Source organism: Salvelinus alpinus, chromosome 21 (genome assembly GCF_045679555.1).
Source record: "Salvelinus alpinus chromosome 21, SLU_Salpinus.1, whole genome shotgun sequence".
Classification (NCBI taxonomy): Eukaryota; Metazoa; Chordata; class Actinopteri; order Salmoniformes; family Salmonidae; genus Salvelinus; species Salvelinus alpinus.
The window spans coordinates 3867886-3885456 of NC_092106.1; the positions used below are offsets into that span (position 1 = coordinate 3867886).

The 17571-nt window shown below is 43.7% G+C and overlaps 1 protein-coding gene across 6 annotated transcripts in view; it reads left to right on the plus strand.

Moving 5' to 3' along the window:
* LOC139547603 (negative elongation factor E-like) overlaps positions 1-17571 on the plus strand; it is a 191689-nt gene that overhangs the window by 160743 nt on the left and 13375 nt on the right. For 2 of the 6 annotated variants that reach the window (XM_071356547.1, XM_071356549.1), the window contains 2 exons: positions 1671-1732; positions 1856-4548. In XM_071356547.1, the coding sequence (XP_071212648.1) occupies positions 1671-1723 (53 nt within the window). In that variant the 3' untranslated portion in view covers positions 1724-1732; positions 1856-4548. Of the gene's footprint in view, positions 1-1670; positions 4549-17571 lie in introns of those variants that run through there. The other 4 variants (XR_011669560.1, XR_011669561.1, XM_071356546.1 and 1 more) reach the window with 2 other exon arrangements.

The window sequence follows — 17571 nt, forward strand, 5'->3', positions numbered from 1 at the left end:
ATCCTTCCAAGTGACCACCTCCCTTCCATCACCACCAGCCCCTGAGTGAGACAGACAGGAGGGTAAGTGAGAAAGTGAGACAGAGAAGTGAAGTGAAAAAAAGACTGAAAGAAGTGAGACAGTGAAGAGTGATTTATTTTCTGTTTCTGCTTGTTTGTCTGTCTCCCCCCTCCAGCCCTTTACTTGGTTCTCTTATCCTTCTGCTTTACACACTCTCTCCCTGTTTCTCTCTCTCTCTCCCCCGCCCTCCCTTCCTCCCTCCCTCTCTTCTCTCTCGCTCTCCCTCTTCCTCCATCTCTCCAGTATACTGCTCGGGGCGATAGCACAAAATCAAACTGTTTATCCATCTCTCATCTCCGCACTGCCTCCAGGGGATCCGGCCCCCACAAACAATGAAAGTCGGTCCTCACAACGGAGCCAGATCCTATTTAATTACATCAATAAGGAGAGCTACTGGAAAAACATTAATACAACCTTAGTACATCCTTACCTCGCCACTGTTATATATCCAACACACTGGTAATGTACAGTCGTAAACAACAGCATACAGACGGCCAGATATACGCCATATAAATAGATATATGGGGAATATCTGTAGGGCGTATAGGGATCACTATTGGAGGTATATTTCTTTGTCTATTAGGGACTCCAGTTCATCGTTGCCTTCCTGGCAATTCCGTGACGGGGACTTTGATTAAATTTGGTCATAATAAAACAAAGTGTTGCGGACGGCAGAAGTCTTTCACTTCATTTACGCTTCATTCCGTCTCGGCTGGAAGGGCCGAGGAGAAGAGAGAAGGGGATGAGAATTGCGGGCTCTGTTGAAATACAATTGTGATTATATGTGTAATTGCAGCTCGAGGGGCCTCGGGGCCCAAAGAGCTATGTAGTGACGCCGGGTCTATGTTTCATTCAAATCATCATCGAGGAACGGAGAGAGAGCGACAGAGAGAGAGAATAATACCCCCAAAAAAAGCCACGGAGGCCCTGGCTGCTGTATCCGATCCCGTCCTCCTCCTCTCCTCTGGCTGGATTAGCCGCAGCTCGTTAGCGTACTAAAATGTAATAATGCAAACATCAGGTGGAATTGGGCCGGCTCCATTATCAGCCTACAAGATGGATGGTGTGCATGGAGCGCCACACAAGGGGGCCGGAGGGGCGTGGGGGCTGCAATTTAGATTCAATATACTAGCAAACCAAGAGGCCCCCCCAGATCTGATTTATCTCTTACGCTACGGCCAGTCGCTGTTTCTGAGCTGATTTCCTATTACTGCTCTGAGAGAACAATTCATTGGGATAACGCGCAGGGTAAAAGCAAGGCCTGGGTGGCCCCCGAGACAGTAAGAAACCAGATCGGGGCGATAGGTTAATAGGTTTAAGAGGAACGATAAGCAATTAAATCTAAGGCCCCGAGTTCAGTTATTAAATTCAAGAGTAAGATATTCAACTTAGAGAGAGGTGGGTTATTCAATGTAAGACTAAGCTAGCTAGGTCTCTATATTAAAAGTGAGAGAGGTTATCGTGTTTAGGGGTTTATCGGGTTAGGGAACAATGGAGAGAACACTCCTCCTTGATATAGATAGACTGCTCAGCGACGTGTGCTGGTTATGTTGTTCGATAAAGAAATGTGCTATTTGCTCTGCTCATGAGGGTGTCTCTCTCCTTTCCAGCCATAACAGATGAGGTACTGAAGGCCAAGAAGAGGAAGGACGAGGAGGCCTAGAAGATGAAGGTGAGCCTGGTCCATGTCATCAATTTAGTAGTGGAGGTGGTACTATAGGTGGACTGTGTAGCATGATGTACTACAGTACCCATAATGCTTTGTGTAACATCAATACATACTGGTGGTCTGCAGCTGAGTGGTGGTGATGGATGGACTGGCAGGTAGACAGGCGGATGGACCGGCACACAGACAGACCAGCGAGCAATTGCCAAACTTCTTTAGACGTGACTTACAGTGCCTCCAGAAAGTGTTCACACACCTTTTTCCACATTTTGTTGTTACAAAGTGGGATTAAAATGTATTTAATTGTCACTTTTTGAGAATGAAAAATTATAAAATCTGTAATAAAAAAAGTAAAACCATGAAAAATTAAACACTAATATCTTGATTAGATAAGTATTCTACCGGTTGAGTCAGTACATGTTTAGAATCACCCTTGGCAGTGATTACACCTGTGAGTCCTTCTGGGTAAGTCTCTAAGAGCTTTCCACACCTGGATTGTGCAACATTTGCCCGTTTATTATTTTCTAATTTATTCTGATCTTTGCTAAACCATTTTCAGGTCTTGCCATATATTTTCATGCAGATGTAAGTTGAAACTGTAACTCAGCCACTTGGGAACATTCACTGTCTTCTTGGTAAGCAACTCCAATGTAGATTTGGCCTTGTGTTTTAGGTTATTGTCCTGCTGAAAGGGGAATTATTATCCCAGTGTCTGGAGGAAAGCAGACTGAACCAGGTTTTCCTCTAGGATTTTACTTGTGCTTAACTCCATTCCGTTTATTTTGTATCCTGAAAAACTCCCCAGTCCTTAACGATTACAAGGCTACTCATAACATGATGCAGCTACCACTATGCTTGAAAATATGGAGCGTGGTACTCAGTAATGTCACTGTTTTAAAATCACACCCTGAGCGGTTTCACCATGAGAGGCTGAAAGAGCTTGACCATTCCAAAGCATCTGACCTTAACATTCCTGCCAGATTTCTAAAGGATGCTGCGGTATTTATCACCCCCTGTGTAACTCACATTGTGAATCTGTCTATTTAAGGGAATAAAGGGAATAAGTTAGATCATGGAAACTATCGGCATGTCTCAATCCTGTGTGCTTTATCGAAGGTCATGGAAAAGATTATGTTCAAGCAGATTGCCAGTTATATTTCCTTGCATAACCTATTCTATGAGCTCCAATCTGGCTTCAGGAAATCCCATTCCACTGACACCTGCCTACTATATCTGACAGACCGCATAAGAAAGGAAGTAGACGGAGGGAAATTCTGTGGTATGGTTATGTTAGTTCTCCAAAAGGTGTTCGATACAGTGGATCGTGAGATTCTGTTAATCAAACTAAGAGCCATGGGCTTTAACAACTTAGCAGTAAAATGGGTCAGCTCTTACCTGCAAGGAAGAAAACAGATGGTGGATGTGGATGGGACCCTGTCTAAACCCAAAATCTTGAACTGCGGGGTACCCCAAGGGATTGTGCTGGGTCCACTTTTACTTATATTGTATATAAATTATCTGAATTCTGCCTGTACATGTGACCTTTTCCTATATGCAGATGATTCTGCACTGTTGGTTTCCCACAAAGACAACAATGTGGTTGAGAAAGCCCTCAGTGCTGAACATCTGAATGTCAGTAAATGGCTATATGACAAAAAGCTGGAACTTCACCTTGGAAAAACAGAGTCCATCTTGTTCGGGTCCAAAGTGAAACTGAGGAAATCCCCAGATTTTAAGGTGGTAGTAGGTGACATAACATTATTTTGCTGCGACTACTAAGTATCTTGGATGTGTGCTAGATAACCATCTGACAGGGGACAGCATGGCGCAAAATGTTATCGCCAAAGTGAACCATAAAATTAGGTTCCTGGCTAGAACCTCCAAATATCTGGTTTAGAATGCAATGGGGACATTGGCAGGGTCTCTTGTTCAGTGCCACTTCGACTATGCATCCTCTTCCTGGTACAATAGTGCCCTCAAGATATTAAAAAATCAATTGCAGACATCTCAGAACAAATTAGTCTGGATTATTCTTAAACTTCCAGCACTTACGCATCTTGACTATTCCCACTTTGAAAGGCTTAGATGGCTTAAAGTGGACGAGAGAGTCGCTCAGATAAAATTGTGTCTTGTACATAAGATTGTCCACAGTATGGTCCCCAGATACTTATGTAACTACTTTAACTTAGTAAGGGATAACCACAACTATTCAACTAGAAGGAGGGACTTAGATTAAACTTAGATTTAAAAGTGGTATGGGGAAACAAACATTTGTTTACTCTGCTGCCATTCTTTGGAATAATCTTCCAAAGAATTTGAAACGTATAACCTCCATAGGTAGTTTCAAGTTCTCACTGAAAAAATTGCTAAATAGTAGCATGTCTCAAAAGTGAGAGGTAAGGTTAAAGTAGGTGGCGGAGAGGGAAATGCCCAGGATAGCATATGGTCTGCCTTTTTGGTGCCTGTTTAATATAATGTGATTGTCTTGTGTGTATATTAGGGATTGATTGTTTATATATTAAGGGTATGTGAGACAAGGAAGATGTACCTGTCCATAGTTGTTAATTAGGAACATTATCGGTTGCTGTGAAACAAACAAAACTTGTGTCTGTCATTGTCTGTTGTCATTACAATTGCCGCCTAACCTTGTTGTATTCCCCCTTTCCTTCTTCAAAAGGACCCCAATGGAAATAAGCTGTTAAGCTTTATTGTGTTATCCTTGATGATTTCTTAAATTGAATGTGGAGGCGTCACTAGCTGGAGCGCCCTTATGTATGGATTTGAAAAATGGTCCAATAAATTCAATCAATCAATACCTTGAACGGTTTCCTGATCTTATTTAGGCTCGCCATACAAAGGACTGAAATACTTATTGACTCAAGACATTTCAACTTTTCATGTTTTATTTATTTTGTATTATACTGTACATAAATGCACTGTAATTTAAGATTTAAAACTGCGACGTTTTCTCAGAGTTGTAGGAAAATCTCTCTGCCCCATAACATAATGTACAAAATTACAGGAAATTTGCTTGAAAAATGCAACATTTTCTCTCCGATGCGAAGAGGCAGACCTTTAAAATGTTCCTTCCCAGTGCCCGAGACTTGATTCGTCTGGCCATGCATTGTATGCTATTTTTGTCTCACTCAAGTCGTATTCTGATTATAAGAGGGCCCCTGATGAATTTGCTATCACAAGAGGTTCCCGGCCCAAAAAAGTTTGAAAACCGCTGACATAGTGAATATGGTGCCATTTGGAAAGCAGACAGCATTTCGACAGACATTTTCAAATAAAGTCAGGAGCCATTTGCTTATGGAGCTACAGAAAGTGCTAGCGGTATTAAAAGGCTTCAGATGGGATAATGAAATTCAGTCAGTGACGTCCTGGTATTGGCCTGAAATGAATGAGAAAATGTCAGGGTCGTCAGGGTGCAGGTGGGGATGGCTTTGTGTGTGTGCGTGTTTGTGCTTCCGTCCGTGTAAGTGTGTGTATGTATGTGCGGACTGGGCTAGCATTGAATTCATTACATTTCGCACGTATCTACCTCTACCATGTCTTTGAGAAACAAGGCATTTCATAGCATTACACCACACACACATACTGAAAACTTCCAGATTGCTGAAGGTGTTCAGTGTCATTATTGTCGAGTTGTGGTTCACGACATGTTACCAGTGTCTTTACTTGGTTATGGTTATGTACTGCACCACATCCCTTCTTGAGAGTAATTCAAGGGGTTCGGTAACAGTAACGCACACACACACACACACACACAGTGGGAAACTGTGCATGACCTTTAAAGTTTGGTGACCTTTTAGCCAAATGAAAGCCCGGCCATCAGAAATTAATTAGCCCTGCAAACCTACTCTGGTCTTTCCTCCGTTGGCAGCGAGGACATAAATTAAATCGCTCTTTGTTTCGCCCTCATTTTTTGGTCTGTCATTCTCTCATTCTATTTTTCATTTCTCTTGCTGCTTCGGCCCTCTCCTCCCTCTCTCCCCCTCCCCTTCTCGCTCTCTCTCTCCCCCTTCCCTCTCTCTTTCTCTCAGTGGAGACATTGGCAAAGTGTTGAGTAAGTGTGTGGCTCCAGGCTACGGTGCCGAGCTCCCAGTCAAGTAGGTTTCTTAAGCAGAGTTCACGCTGTAATCTCGCCTTTTTTGGAATCAATTGACTCCCCCCCCCCAGCTCAAAGCCACTTTATTCCTCTCTCAAACTGTTCCTGTTTTATTAAGTAACGCGCTGTGCCTGCATAAGGCTGCGAGGCTTGGTTTTTTATTCCTGGTCCTCTTTGGGAGAGTGGACCGAAATAGTTGGGTGCAAAATGTCTCATCAAAGCGCCAAAGCGCCCTCGTCGACCCAACAGCTGCTTTGGCTCTGACCTCGAAGACAGTGAGCTGGCGTTACACGGTCTACTGGCACCCAGCCCCGCTTCTCAATGGGCCACTAAACAGAGGAGGTGGGCCCGATGCTTATTAAACGCTAGGTCACCGGGGTCTCCCATGCACTCCCGCAGGGGCTCCTACAGATCAGCCCCGACAAGAAAGTTACTGCTTGAACCGCTAAGAAGAACAAAATGAAACCAAACGAGAGAGGGAGGACGAGAAGACGAGAACAGCCACCTACACTCCACTTCACAAATAGATTTACAAGTCCGACGGTAGTGGTACTAATCGAAGCCGTTCTCGATTCATGTGGAAGCTGTGATATGCACACTATTATTATATTATTACACACTGGCTGCCCCTGAGCAAAGTGGGTTTTATCAAGAGTGCATCCGGATCTATACTTGGCCCCATGGTCATAATTTAACAAAGTATTCTCAACTTGAAAGGGCTGTTACTTTTTCGTCTGTCGAAGGGAAAATACTAGAGTTGGAAAATGTAACTTGGGAAGAGAGAACCACTACCTATGTCTGCTGTATGTATTGCTGGCATGACTGTTGTTTTAGCTGAGGAGTGTGATGCCACACACTAACACCAGGGTTCAGGCCAATGTGGTGTGAGGGCAAGACTGACTCTGTCTGTGGCCCCAGGTGTAGAAGGTTCCTCTATGCTCAGATGTAATGGCTGTGGTCCTCAACCCAGTGCTCACACACTCCAAAAAGTTGATGCATGTTTGAGAGTGAGGTGAGTGAGGTGAGGTGAGGTGAGGTGAGGTGAGGTGAGGTGAGGTGAGTGAGTGAGTGAGTGAGTGAGTGAGTGAGTGAGTGAGTGAGTGAGTGAGTGAGTGAGTGAGTGAGTGAGTGAGTGAGTGAGTGAGTGAGTGAGTGAGTGAGTGATTCCACACCACTAGCCCTCCTGATATGAAAAGGTGCAAATGAATCAGGTGTAGCGTGCATTATGTGGCAGAGAGATCAAACCCGGGCTCATTAGGACTGTTAATTCCCCTTCTTTTCACGTGTATGGTTGTTCAGAGGAGCCGGTGGCAGAGGCTCTACCATCATGCAGTCAATATGGAAATGCATGTCAAATGCTTAATAACCTCAGCCATTTCCACACACAGCCATGCCACTTCAAAGCCAATACACCCAGAAGGCTGTCATCATCCTCGTTGGTGCATCTGAATCTTGTGTACGACTACATGATGTTGTAAAGGGTTGTAGTATTCCTGCGCCTATGCTGATGGTATTTAGGTATTTAAGTCATATGCACCTCTCTCTGTCCCCATCACCCCAAACCGCTGGCAGATTGGAAGATCATATATTTAATGAGACATGTAATAGCTTTTTAACCCATATCATTAGGAGGAATATATACTACGGGCTTGCTCTTTTGGCATTAAAACAAAATAACTGTTTCTTTAATTATGCTGTTTGTAGGATGGGTCACGGGTTGGGGTGTGTACCTGTCTGTGTGTGGCTGTGTTCTGGAATTAGATGGTGATTAAATATTCACCATCTCTCCCTGACCCTGCAGCCATTAACACCTCATCACCATTTAACTAGCTCTGTTGTCAATCACCAGCCCCATCCTAAAGAGGAAAATGTCTGGACTTCATCTCTGGCCTTGTTGAGTAGAACAGAAAAAAAGCGAAGTAGCAAGGGAGGGAGTGGGAGAGAAAATGGACAAACCAAGCGATGCCTTTTCTTTTCCCGTTCTCCTATAGAGGAGAACAAGTACCCATATGGAGAAACTGGCATACATTTCATGTTCTAAGCATAGCTGTAATTAGAGTGCTGATTATGGGTTAGCCTTGTCTGTGTCTCTGGTAGTAGGCCTATCTATCTGCATTCACTTGCAATGTTTTAATTAATATTTTGTTGAAGTCAGCCAGTGTGATTATGCCCCATTTAATAATGTGTAATACCCCGATTTGTTCCCTAGTCTACCATTCACATGTGCTATCATGCCTTACAATAAATGATGGGCTCCGTATTCTAATTAAAATTAATAAATAGGCTGCGGATAACAAGCTCTCCCAATCTTTATGTGCCTCAATTTGTATCTTTGGTGGTAATTAAAAAAAAAATGGAAGTGAGAGGGGGGATTGGACATTGGACGCTTTAATATAATCTGCCTGCAAATTAAATTATTTGACCTCGAAAGCCTAACAATACAAACTCCTACCTGACTGCTGTTAAATATTTAGCACGCACCCTGTCATGAATACAAATGACGCGCAAATTAGAATCTACAGGCGTCTGACCCCGGTAGCACACCCCGGGAGCGCGGGACTCGTGCTGCTTTAAATGTTTTAATTACCGGGCGGGCAGGAGGATCCTGCCACAGCACTTGAAGGACAAGCAGAGATATTCAGCACCTGGTAAACATCGGTGTTCATGTGTCGATTATCACCCTGCATGAAGTCTAATATGGGAGATACGCTGATGATGAGACACGGTGAATAACGTCAACGCATTGTCATTGCACTTGTCATTAGGTCTAATTCCATTTTGCTACTGTAGGCTATCCACTGTGGATTTATTTTCCTATATATCGAGGGTATCTCCTGGATGCTCTGAGGAAGCTGACTGTATTTCTATTGTGAGCTCTGACAGAATATCATTCACAGTGATTTTGATCTAAGAAAATCTGGTTTGTATTGACCTGCTATCGATCCTGGGGTGGACTCATCACTTGTCGTTTAGTGGCAGTGCTCTGCGATGGATCAACTTATTTGTTGTGTTATTATGTTCACTGTCAATACAATAATGTCTTGAACATGTTGAGGAATATTGCACTGACAGTTAACCGGTTTTATGACTTATATTTGTTTCTTTGATTAAAAAGGTGAATAAATACTGCATTATTTGGAGAGAGGCCAATAAATTACGCATTTATAGGCTACAGTAGATGTACATGTTTTAAATGCTGGCATTACAGAAACAAACTACTTTACAATGTCGTCGTCTATTAGCCTACTTACTCCAGCGATATTTTTTTCTCCTAAATTATGTTTGATTTGGAGTTGAATTGGTGTCCACCAGTCGAGTCAATGTCTTCTTTTCTTCCCCCCTCTCCCCATTCAGGTTTGCTGTTAGGCTACCCCGCATTGAAATGATTAGTTATGCCTGGCTTGTAAGCAGTGAATCAGAGTTATGGACCCTGGGGAAATAAATTTGGCAGAAAATCAGTGTGAGAAGATTTAATTATCACGCGAGACCTTTTCCCTCAGCTGGCCCAGTGAACCCCAAAAACTCCCGCGCTGCTGCAGCCAAATGTGCGCGGGCGCCAGCCTTCTCCCAATTTGTTCCCGCGCATGGCGATAAGCCAAGCAATTACAGCTTTATTGATTTTTCATCACCGCAAATTTAAAGTAGATTTTTTTTCTCCCCCCCTCTTTGAAAAGTCATGGCGGGTGATTAAGTGAGGACCCCCCCTCTCCATCCCTCCCTCTGCGGTTCAGGGGAGAAGTGGAGCTGCGTGGCAAATTCTAATAACCCCGGGTCGACCCCTGTTGTTGTCGGATAATGGGATGCCACTGCTCGGCTCTCTCGCAATGGGACACCAGGGGACGCGACCAGACCAAACCAAACGTCAGTGCATGGAGGGGTATCTACCGAAATGTTTAACTTGCCCTGTGAATGAAAAAAATGAAGCAGCCCGCCAACACCTGTAGTAGCCTATTAGCCCACATTGTGCAGATATTGCGCGCGTGCCTCTGCTGTGCACACCACAGGTCAAGTGGACAGATGATTGACAGAACCCTTTCACCCGTGTTGATCACTAATCGTTTTACGGGTCACCCTTATCCATTACCCCTCTGTCTATGGAGTGATTACTGTACCTTCAGAATGTCACCAAAACCACAGGAAAACATATTGATGTTGATACCGGGTTTGTCACTGTTTTAGAAATGTATTCCTCATTGTTGCTATTATTCAGACATTGAAAGTGAAATCATCTCAATTAAATTAATCTGATTCATATAATAAAATGTTTATAACAATAAACAGATTGTCATTGATATTGATTGCTGCCCAGTAAAAGTATACAAGTCCATTATATTTCATAAGAATTTGAAATAATTGGCTAGGTCACCCTTGTAATTAAGGTCTTCATAAAATTAAAGGTAAAAAAATATATATATATTAAACCTAAGAATGCCCTTGATTGTGATCTGAATGAGGTTTCATCTGACTGTGTGCCTTCAGAAAGTATTCATACCAATTGACATATTCCACATTTTGTTGTGTTTCAGCCGGAATTCTAAATGGATTAAATAGATTTTTTTCTCACCCATCTACACACAATACCCCATAATGACAAAGTGAAAACATGTTTTTAGAAATGTTAGCAAATTTATTGAAAATGAAAACAGAAATATCTCATTTACATAAGTATTCACACCCCTGAGTAAATGCATGTTAGAATCACCTTTGGCAGCGATTACAGTGGTGAGTCTTTCTGGGTCAGTCTCTAAGAGCTTTGCACACCTGGAACGTACAATATTTGCACATTATTATTTATTAAATTATTCAAGCTCTGTCAAGTTGGTTGTTGATCATTGCTAGACAGCCATTTTCAAGTCTTGCCATAGTTTTCCAAGCCGATTTATGTCAAAACTGTTAACTAGGCCACTCAGGAACATTCAACGTCGTCTTGGTAACCAACTCCAGTGTATATTTGGCCTTGTGTTTTAGGCACTTGTCCTGCTGAAAGTCGAATTTGTCTCCCAGTGTCTGTTGGAAAGCAGACTGAACCAGGTTTTCCTCTAGGATTTTGACTGCTTAGCTCTAATTTGTTTATTTTTATCCTAAAATACTCCCTAGTGCTTGCCGATTACAAGCATACCATAACATAAAAAGAAAAAGGGAAAAAAATTGAAATGATACAGCCACGACCATGCTTGAAAATATGAAGAGTTGTACCCGGTGATGTGTTGTGTTGGAATTGCCAGAAACATAACGCTTTGTATTCTGGACAAAAAGTTCATATCTTTGCCACATTTTTTGCAGTTTTACTTTAGTGACTTGTTGCAAACCTTGTCATTTCGGTTAGTATTGTGGAGTAACTACAATGTTGTTGATCCATCCTCAGTTTTCTCCTATCACAGCCATTAAACTCTGCAACTGTTTTAAAGTCACCATGCCGTAATCCCTGATCGGTTTCCTTCCTCTCCGGCAACTGAGTTAGGAACGACATCTGTATCTTTGTAGTGACTGGGTGTATTGATACACTATCCAAAGTATAATTAATAACTTCACCATTGTAACGGTGTTCCTCCTCCCCTTCATACGAAGAGGAGGAGTAGTGATTCGACCAAAATGCAGCGGGTTTTGAATACATAATGATTTATTAAATCAATCGACGAGACACGAAAACAAACACTGGGAAGGATTACAAAATAACAAAAAACGAATGTAGACTGACCTACACCATGAGTACTTACATAAAACACGAAGCACGTAGGAACAGGTACAGACTATAACAAACGAACGAACAAACGCTACAGTCCCGTGTGGTACGCAGACGCAGACACAGACACGGAAGACAATCACCCACAAACAAACAGTGAGAACAACCTACCTTAATATGACTCTCAATTAGAGGAAAACGCAAAACACCTGCCTCTAATTAAGAGCCATACCAGGCAACCCAAAACCAACATAGAAACAGCAAACATAGACTGCCCACCCAAAACTCACGCCCTGACCATCACACACATACAAAACAACAGAAAACAGGTCAGGAACGTGACAACCATGCTCAAAGGGATATTCAATATCTGCTTTTTTTAAATTTTGACCCATTTACCAATAGATACCCTTCTTTGAGAGGCATTGGAAAACCTCCCTGGTCTTTGTGGTTGAATCTGTGTTTGAAATTCACTGCTCGACTGAGGGACCTTACAGATAATTGTATGTGTGGGGTACAGAGATGTGATAGTCATTCAAAAATCCTGTTAAACACTATTATTGCACACAGAGTGAGTCCATGCAAGTTATGTGACTTGTTAAGCAAGTTTTTACACCTGGACTTATATAGGCTAGCGATAACAAAGGGGTTGAATATTTATTGACTCAAGACATTTCAGCTTTTAATTTTTAATTCATTTGTAAACATTTCTAAAAACATAATTCCACTTTGACATTATGCGGTATTGTGTGTAGGCGAGTGAAACACAATCTCAATTTACTCCATTTTAAATTGAGGCTGTAACACAACAAAATGTGGGAAAAGTAAAGGGGTGTGAATACTTTCTGAAGACACTGTAAGTGTGTGTTGTGTGAGTGCTGTTGTATGGACCTCTGGAGGACAGAGTGGTAGGGCTTGTCTATGTCTGGACAGGGTCACACTCACACTGAGCAGTATGCAGGCACAGGATGGCCAGGCTCTCTCACACACACGCACACGCACTGCTCTGCTGGGGGAAATCGCCCTGGGTGGCAGCCAGCCATGTGGCCCTCGAAAGTTTTTATCGTCAGACAGAGTTCATAAACGAGCTTGGGGGAGGGGGGGGGCATGTTTTCCAATCCTGTATAAAAGTGTTTGTAAATGTGTGTGTATAATATGTGTAGATGCTATTGCTCCGGTCAGGTTTCAATGTGGGAAAGGGGTTTCCCGGGACAGGGTGAAAGTGTGTGTGTGTGTGTGTGTGTGTGTGTGTGTGTGTGTGTGTGTGTGTGTGTGTGTGTGTGTGTGTGTGTGGGCGGGGGGCTCATTCGCACCTAATCATGATGTAACTGGTGGTCCCAGGCTGAAGGGGCTGTGGGGGACTGAGGGTGCTAGAGCAGACCACTACGGCTGGGATAGGGTGATACTGGGGGGACATGTAGAGGGGAAGGTTCACAGCCAGCGCCTCGCAGGGCCAGGGCCACCCCCAGACTTGGCTATGGAGGGAAGGAGGGCGAGAGGGTGTGAATGAGTGACTGGGCTGATGTAATGTGTCCTGTCAGTTTTCTCCTCAGATTCGAAAGCAGAGAGAAGGGAACCACAGCTTTATGGTTGTCATTCCATCCAGGGGTTGTTTCATTTTAACTACGGAATATGTTGAATATATTGAAGAGTTAGAGTTCGATTTTCGTAGTTAAAAAAATCTGAAATGAAAATGGTGTAATCAAGAATCCAGGAAATTGAGGAAAACTGACTTTCAAACGACACACACATAGACAGACTAGTTAGTTGAGTATCATCTATATTCACAATATACTTAGGTTAACAATACGCTTAGGTTGTTTAGGTAACGTTTGGTCTACTGGGACACATACCTGCTTCAAATGACAATTGTATTGTCCCTTATCAAGTGGTCATTTGAAAATGGCCCCTTTTTACAACTGAAATAGGCACTCATCGTTCCTAAAGCCCAGTTACTTGAATGCGTATGAGATCACAGTGTTTTTCTGTGTTTCTGTCGTAAGTCCGTCTCCTTCAATAAGGTAAAGTGCAGGGTGATGCCGGTAAGGTCATGTATTAAGTGTCTTTACCAGGCCCCCACCCAGACCCTTCACCATGTCCATGACACTTCGCTAGTTGAGACGGTCCAAAGGAGATCCTAAATCTGGCTACGTAGAACCAGCCAGAGCCTCCTTAGGTTTGGAGAGAGAGAGAGAGGCAGGAAAACGGGTGCAAAAAGAGAAAGGAGAAATCAATGATGTACCGAGGAGGGGGGGGGGGTTTGGATGTCAACAAGGCTGTAGGTCACCAGTGTGTGTATATGTGTATACGTGTGCTTGTGTTGTTTGTAAATCTCCCTTCCGTTTTCCTGGATTCTTGATTACATCATTTTCATTTTAAAGAGCGCGCTCCAATTAAGTAATTAGTTGCCCGGGTGTTTATTTAATTACGGACCTGCTCATAAAAGACATGCTGACCAGACCAGGACGAGAAAGTGGAGAGCACTGCACTTTCCCCCCCTCTCTCTCTCTCTAGCTCACTCACTCTCTCTAGCTCACGCTCACGCACACGCACGCTAGCACACTTACACTCGAATGCACACTTACACTCAAATGCACACTTACACTCAAATGCACACTTACACTCAAATGCACACACGCTAGCACATTTTTACATACACACACACACTTGCGTACACACACACACGTGCGCAAACACACTCACACACTAGCAGTGCACACATACCCACACAGTTCAAATCACTGTATCAATTAAATATACTGGTAAAATGTATCTTATTTCTCGTAAAGGATATTACCCCATGTTTCGATTAAAGCTGGACTGCGGTCGAAACATGCATTTGAATCACCCAGAATGCATATTTGAACATTACAATAGGCATAATATTTTAGTATTGCATGCCCACATAATGCACAGGCACTAAAACACACTCGTACACACAGAGAGGGTCTGGTCTTGAGGACGTCACGGTTCAGGCTGTGAAAGCTTCACATTTTAGTGGCACGCCGTGATACAGCACAGACACTGGCTGTCTGCTAACACCCACTCACCCTACACACACACACACACAGACACGGAGTCGCACACACAAACTCACGGACACACACCTGTCTTTAGTTAACCCACAGTGCTGTGTGTGCAGTCTGCTCCCCTCACCCTTCTATCCCACCCTCCTTATCCCCCCCCCCCCCCCCCATCTAACACCCACCCACCTTGACAGTGCACTGGGCAGGGTAAGTGGACAGATCCAAGCCCACAAAACCCCACTGCCTTTCAGGGTAAATAGAAGGCTTATGGCTCAAGTATTGGGGTTGCGTCTTAAATAGCAGCCTATTCCTTTTTAGTGCACTATCCATAGGGCTCTGGTAAAAATAAGTTCACTATAGGACATGGTGTCGTTTGGGATGCAGCCCAAACGCAACTGTAATGCGGTCTCTCGTGACTCTAGCACAGTTTTTTGTGTGTCGTGAAAATAGGGCCTTTGGATTTGTATTTGGCTTCTTTATTAACCAGATAATGTGCTGTTTCTGTCTATTTATATGTATGACAGTTGTGTTTTGTGTGGATCCCAGAAAGAGCAGCTATTGCTAAAGTCACAGCTAATAGGGAATTCACAATTAAACAAATTGCATTATCAAATGCCCTCCACGCTATTCATACCATCAAAAAAGCATAGAAATAAGAATGAATAGAATGGGCGTGGAAGCTCTAACCCTGGCAAATGACTGGTAAACTCATGGGTGCACACTCGCAATGGCTGCCTGGTGTTGTGATGCAATCATTTCCATGGTGTTTTGGAATGTTCTATCAACTGATGCTGGGTCGCCATGGTAATGTAGAATGTTCATTCAAACAACTGATATGGATCATGCAATGGAATGTATTTTTTTTGTAATGTCAGTTGAGTTGACTGTGATTTGTGCTGTGACAAATCACAGCACAGATTAAAGGGTACACTTCCTGCTTTTACTTCCTGGCATGAGTACCCTCAAAATGGCTGCCAGTTACACCCATCATGCCATCATTGACTTGAATGGAGACACCCTTTCTATTCATTATTTCTGTGCAAAAAAAGTGTGTGTGTGTGTGTGTGTGTGTGTGTGTGTGTGTGTGTGTGTGTGTGTGTGTGTGTGTGTGTGTGTGTGTGTGTGTGTGTGTGTGTGTGCAACATGGCATCATTCTCTATCTATCTGATCCCACGGTCTATAGCCGTAACAGACTGCAGACAGGTGTGGAGTGTCACCCCACTGATTATAGGGGTTGATTGAGGAGAGAGAGGGGGAGGGGTAGAAATAAATGGAGATGGTGAAGGAGATGGGAGCGCGGTGGCAGTGTCTGCCTGTCATTAGGCTCTGTGTTGGGGTAATTAATTAATTATTGGTCCCTTTATTGAGTGAAGAGTGGAGAGGATGCTTATCTCTCTAGGAGACGTCAGGGAGTCCAGGACGCACGAGGCGTCTGTCCTCAGCTGCTCTGACTAGGACGCTGGCCGTCAATATGGGGTCATGTACTCAGGGAAAAACTCTGGGCACAGAGATCATCCATCCATCCAACCTTCATCCATCTGTCTATCCTTCAACCATCCATCCATCTGTCTATCCTTCAACCATCCATCCATCTGTCTATCCTTCAACCATCCATCCATCTTAAACCCTAATGAAAATGTAGGCTACACATAAAAAAGCATTGAAAAGATGTGATTGTGTTAATATCAATGACATTTAGACACATTTGTGCTTCAGGTAAAACTCAGGGCTCTACGGTTGAGGAGAGGCCTGTCATAGACTTTCTTTGTTGCTGTTTAGTTTGAAGTATTGTGATACTTTAGGTTATCAGAGTGAGCATTGGGTTTAGTATAGAGGGGATCCCCTGAGTCGCTAGTGGGGCTCCCAGATTTACACAGAGGTCGGTTGGTCGGTCATAATGGGTGTAGGTGGGACATTAGTGTTGTGACAAGTGACTTCAGGGGTCACACTGAAAATGACAGTGATCAAGGAGAGGGTGCACCCAGGGCAATTGACACAGTGATAAGGATTTTAGGACCATGGGGACTTGGCACGCGTCGCTTACGTATTTACGGGGCGCGTGTGTTTTGAGGAGGGGATGCTTGGTTGATAAGGAGCTGTGTGTGTGCGTGTGTGTGTGTGTGTGTGTGTGTGTGTGTGTGTGTGTGTGTGTGTGTGTGTGTGTGTGTGTGTGTGTGTGTGTGTGTGTGTGTGTGTGTGTGTGTGTGTGTGTGTGTGTGTGTGTGTGTGTGTGTGTGGTCCCGTGGGGACCTTACAATGCGGCTGTGGCAGCGTCATTAGAACAGCTTGGCCACCTGCTGTGGTACTGGGCGGTCCCCTCCCTCTCTCGGACATCTGGCCCAGGCTGCCACTCTGTCCCCCTGGTGTGACCCCCAAAACCCCCAGCAATAATGGCCAGCATGCATAGCACAGCAGCACTGTACATCACAAGACTTAAACATTACACATCACAGAACAGCAGAATGTAACACACTCACACAACGTCACTGCACGGCGGCATGCTCTGTCACGTCACGGCACCACAGTTCAACGTAAAACAGCACAGCTCAGCGCAACGTAAGACAACTTGTCAGACAACACAGCACAGCAAAACATTACACAGCACATAAGAGCATAATAACCGCACAACAAAACACACCACATCACAATACAGCTCAGCATAGCACATATCACAGCTCAACCCAACACAATATCTGATGCAGTATTTCTATGTGGTTCATATAATGATGGGTTGAGTCAACTGCTGTTGTTTACCCATCTGATCTTGTTTTCTTCTCTGTGTTACTTTTTATTTTTCTCTCCCATTTTCTCTTGCTACTACTCTGCCCCCCCCCCCCCCCCCCCCTCTCTCTCTCTCTTTCCATCCAACTCCCTCTCCTCCCCTCATTGAGATCTCATTTGTCAAGGCCGGGAGCAGCAGACAGGCAGCAGGGTATTAGTTATGCAAATATTGACGTGCCGCTTTGGCCTGGTAGCTATCAATTGAAATCAGCAAATCGATGGGCCTAATAGCTCCTCATTACGC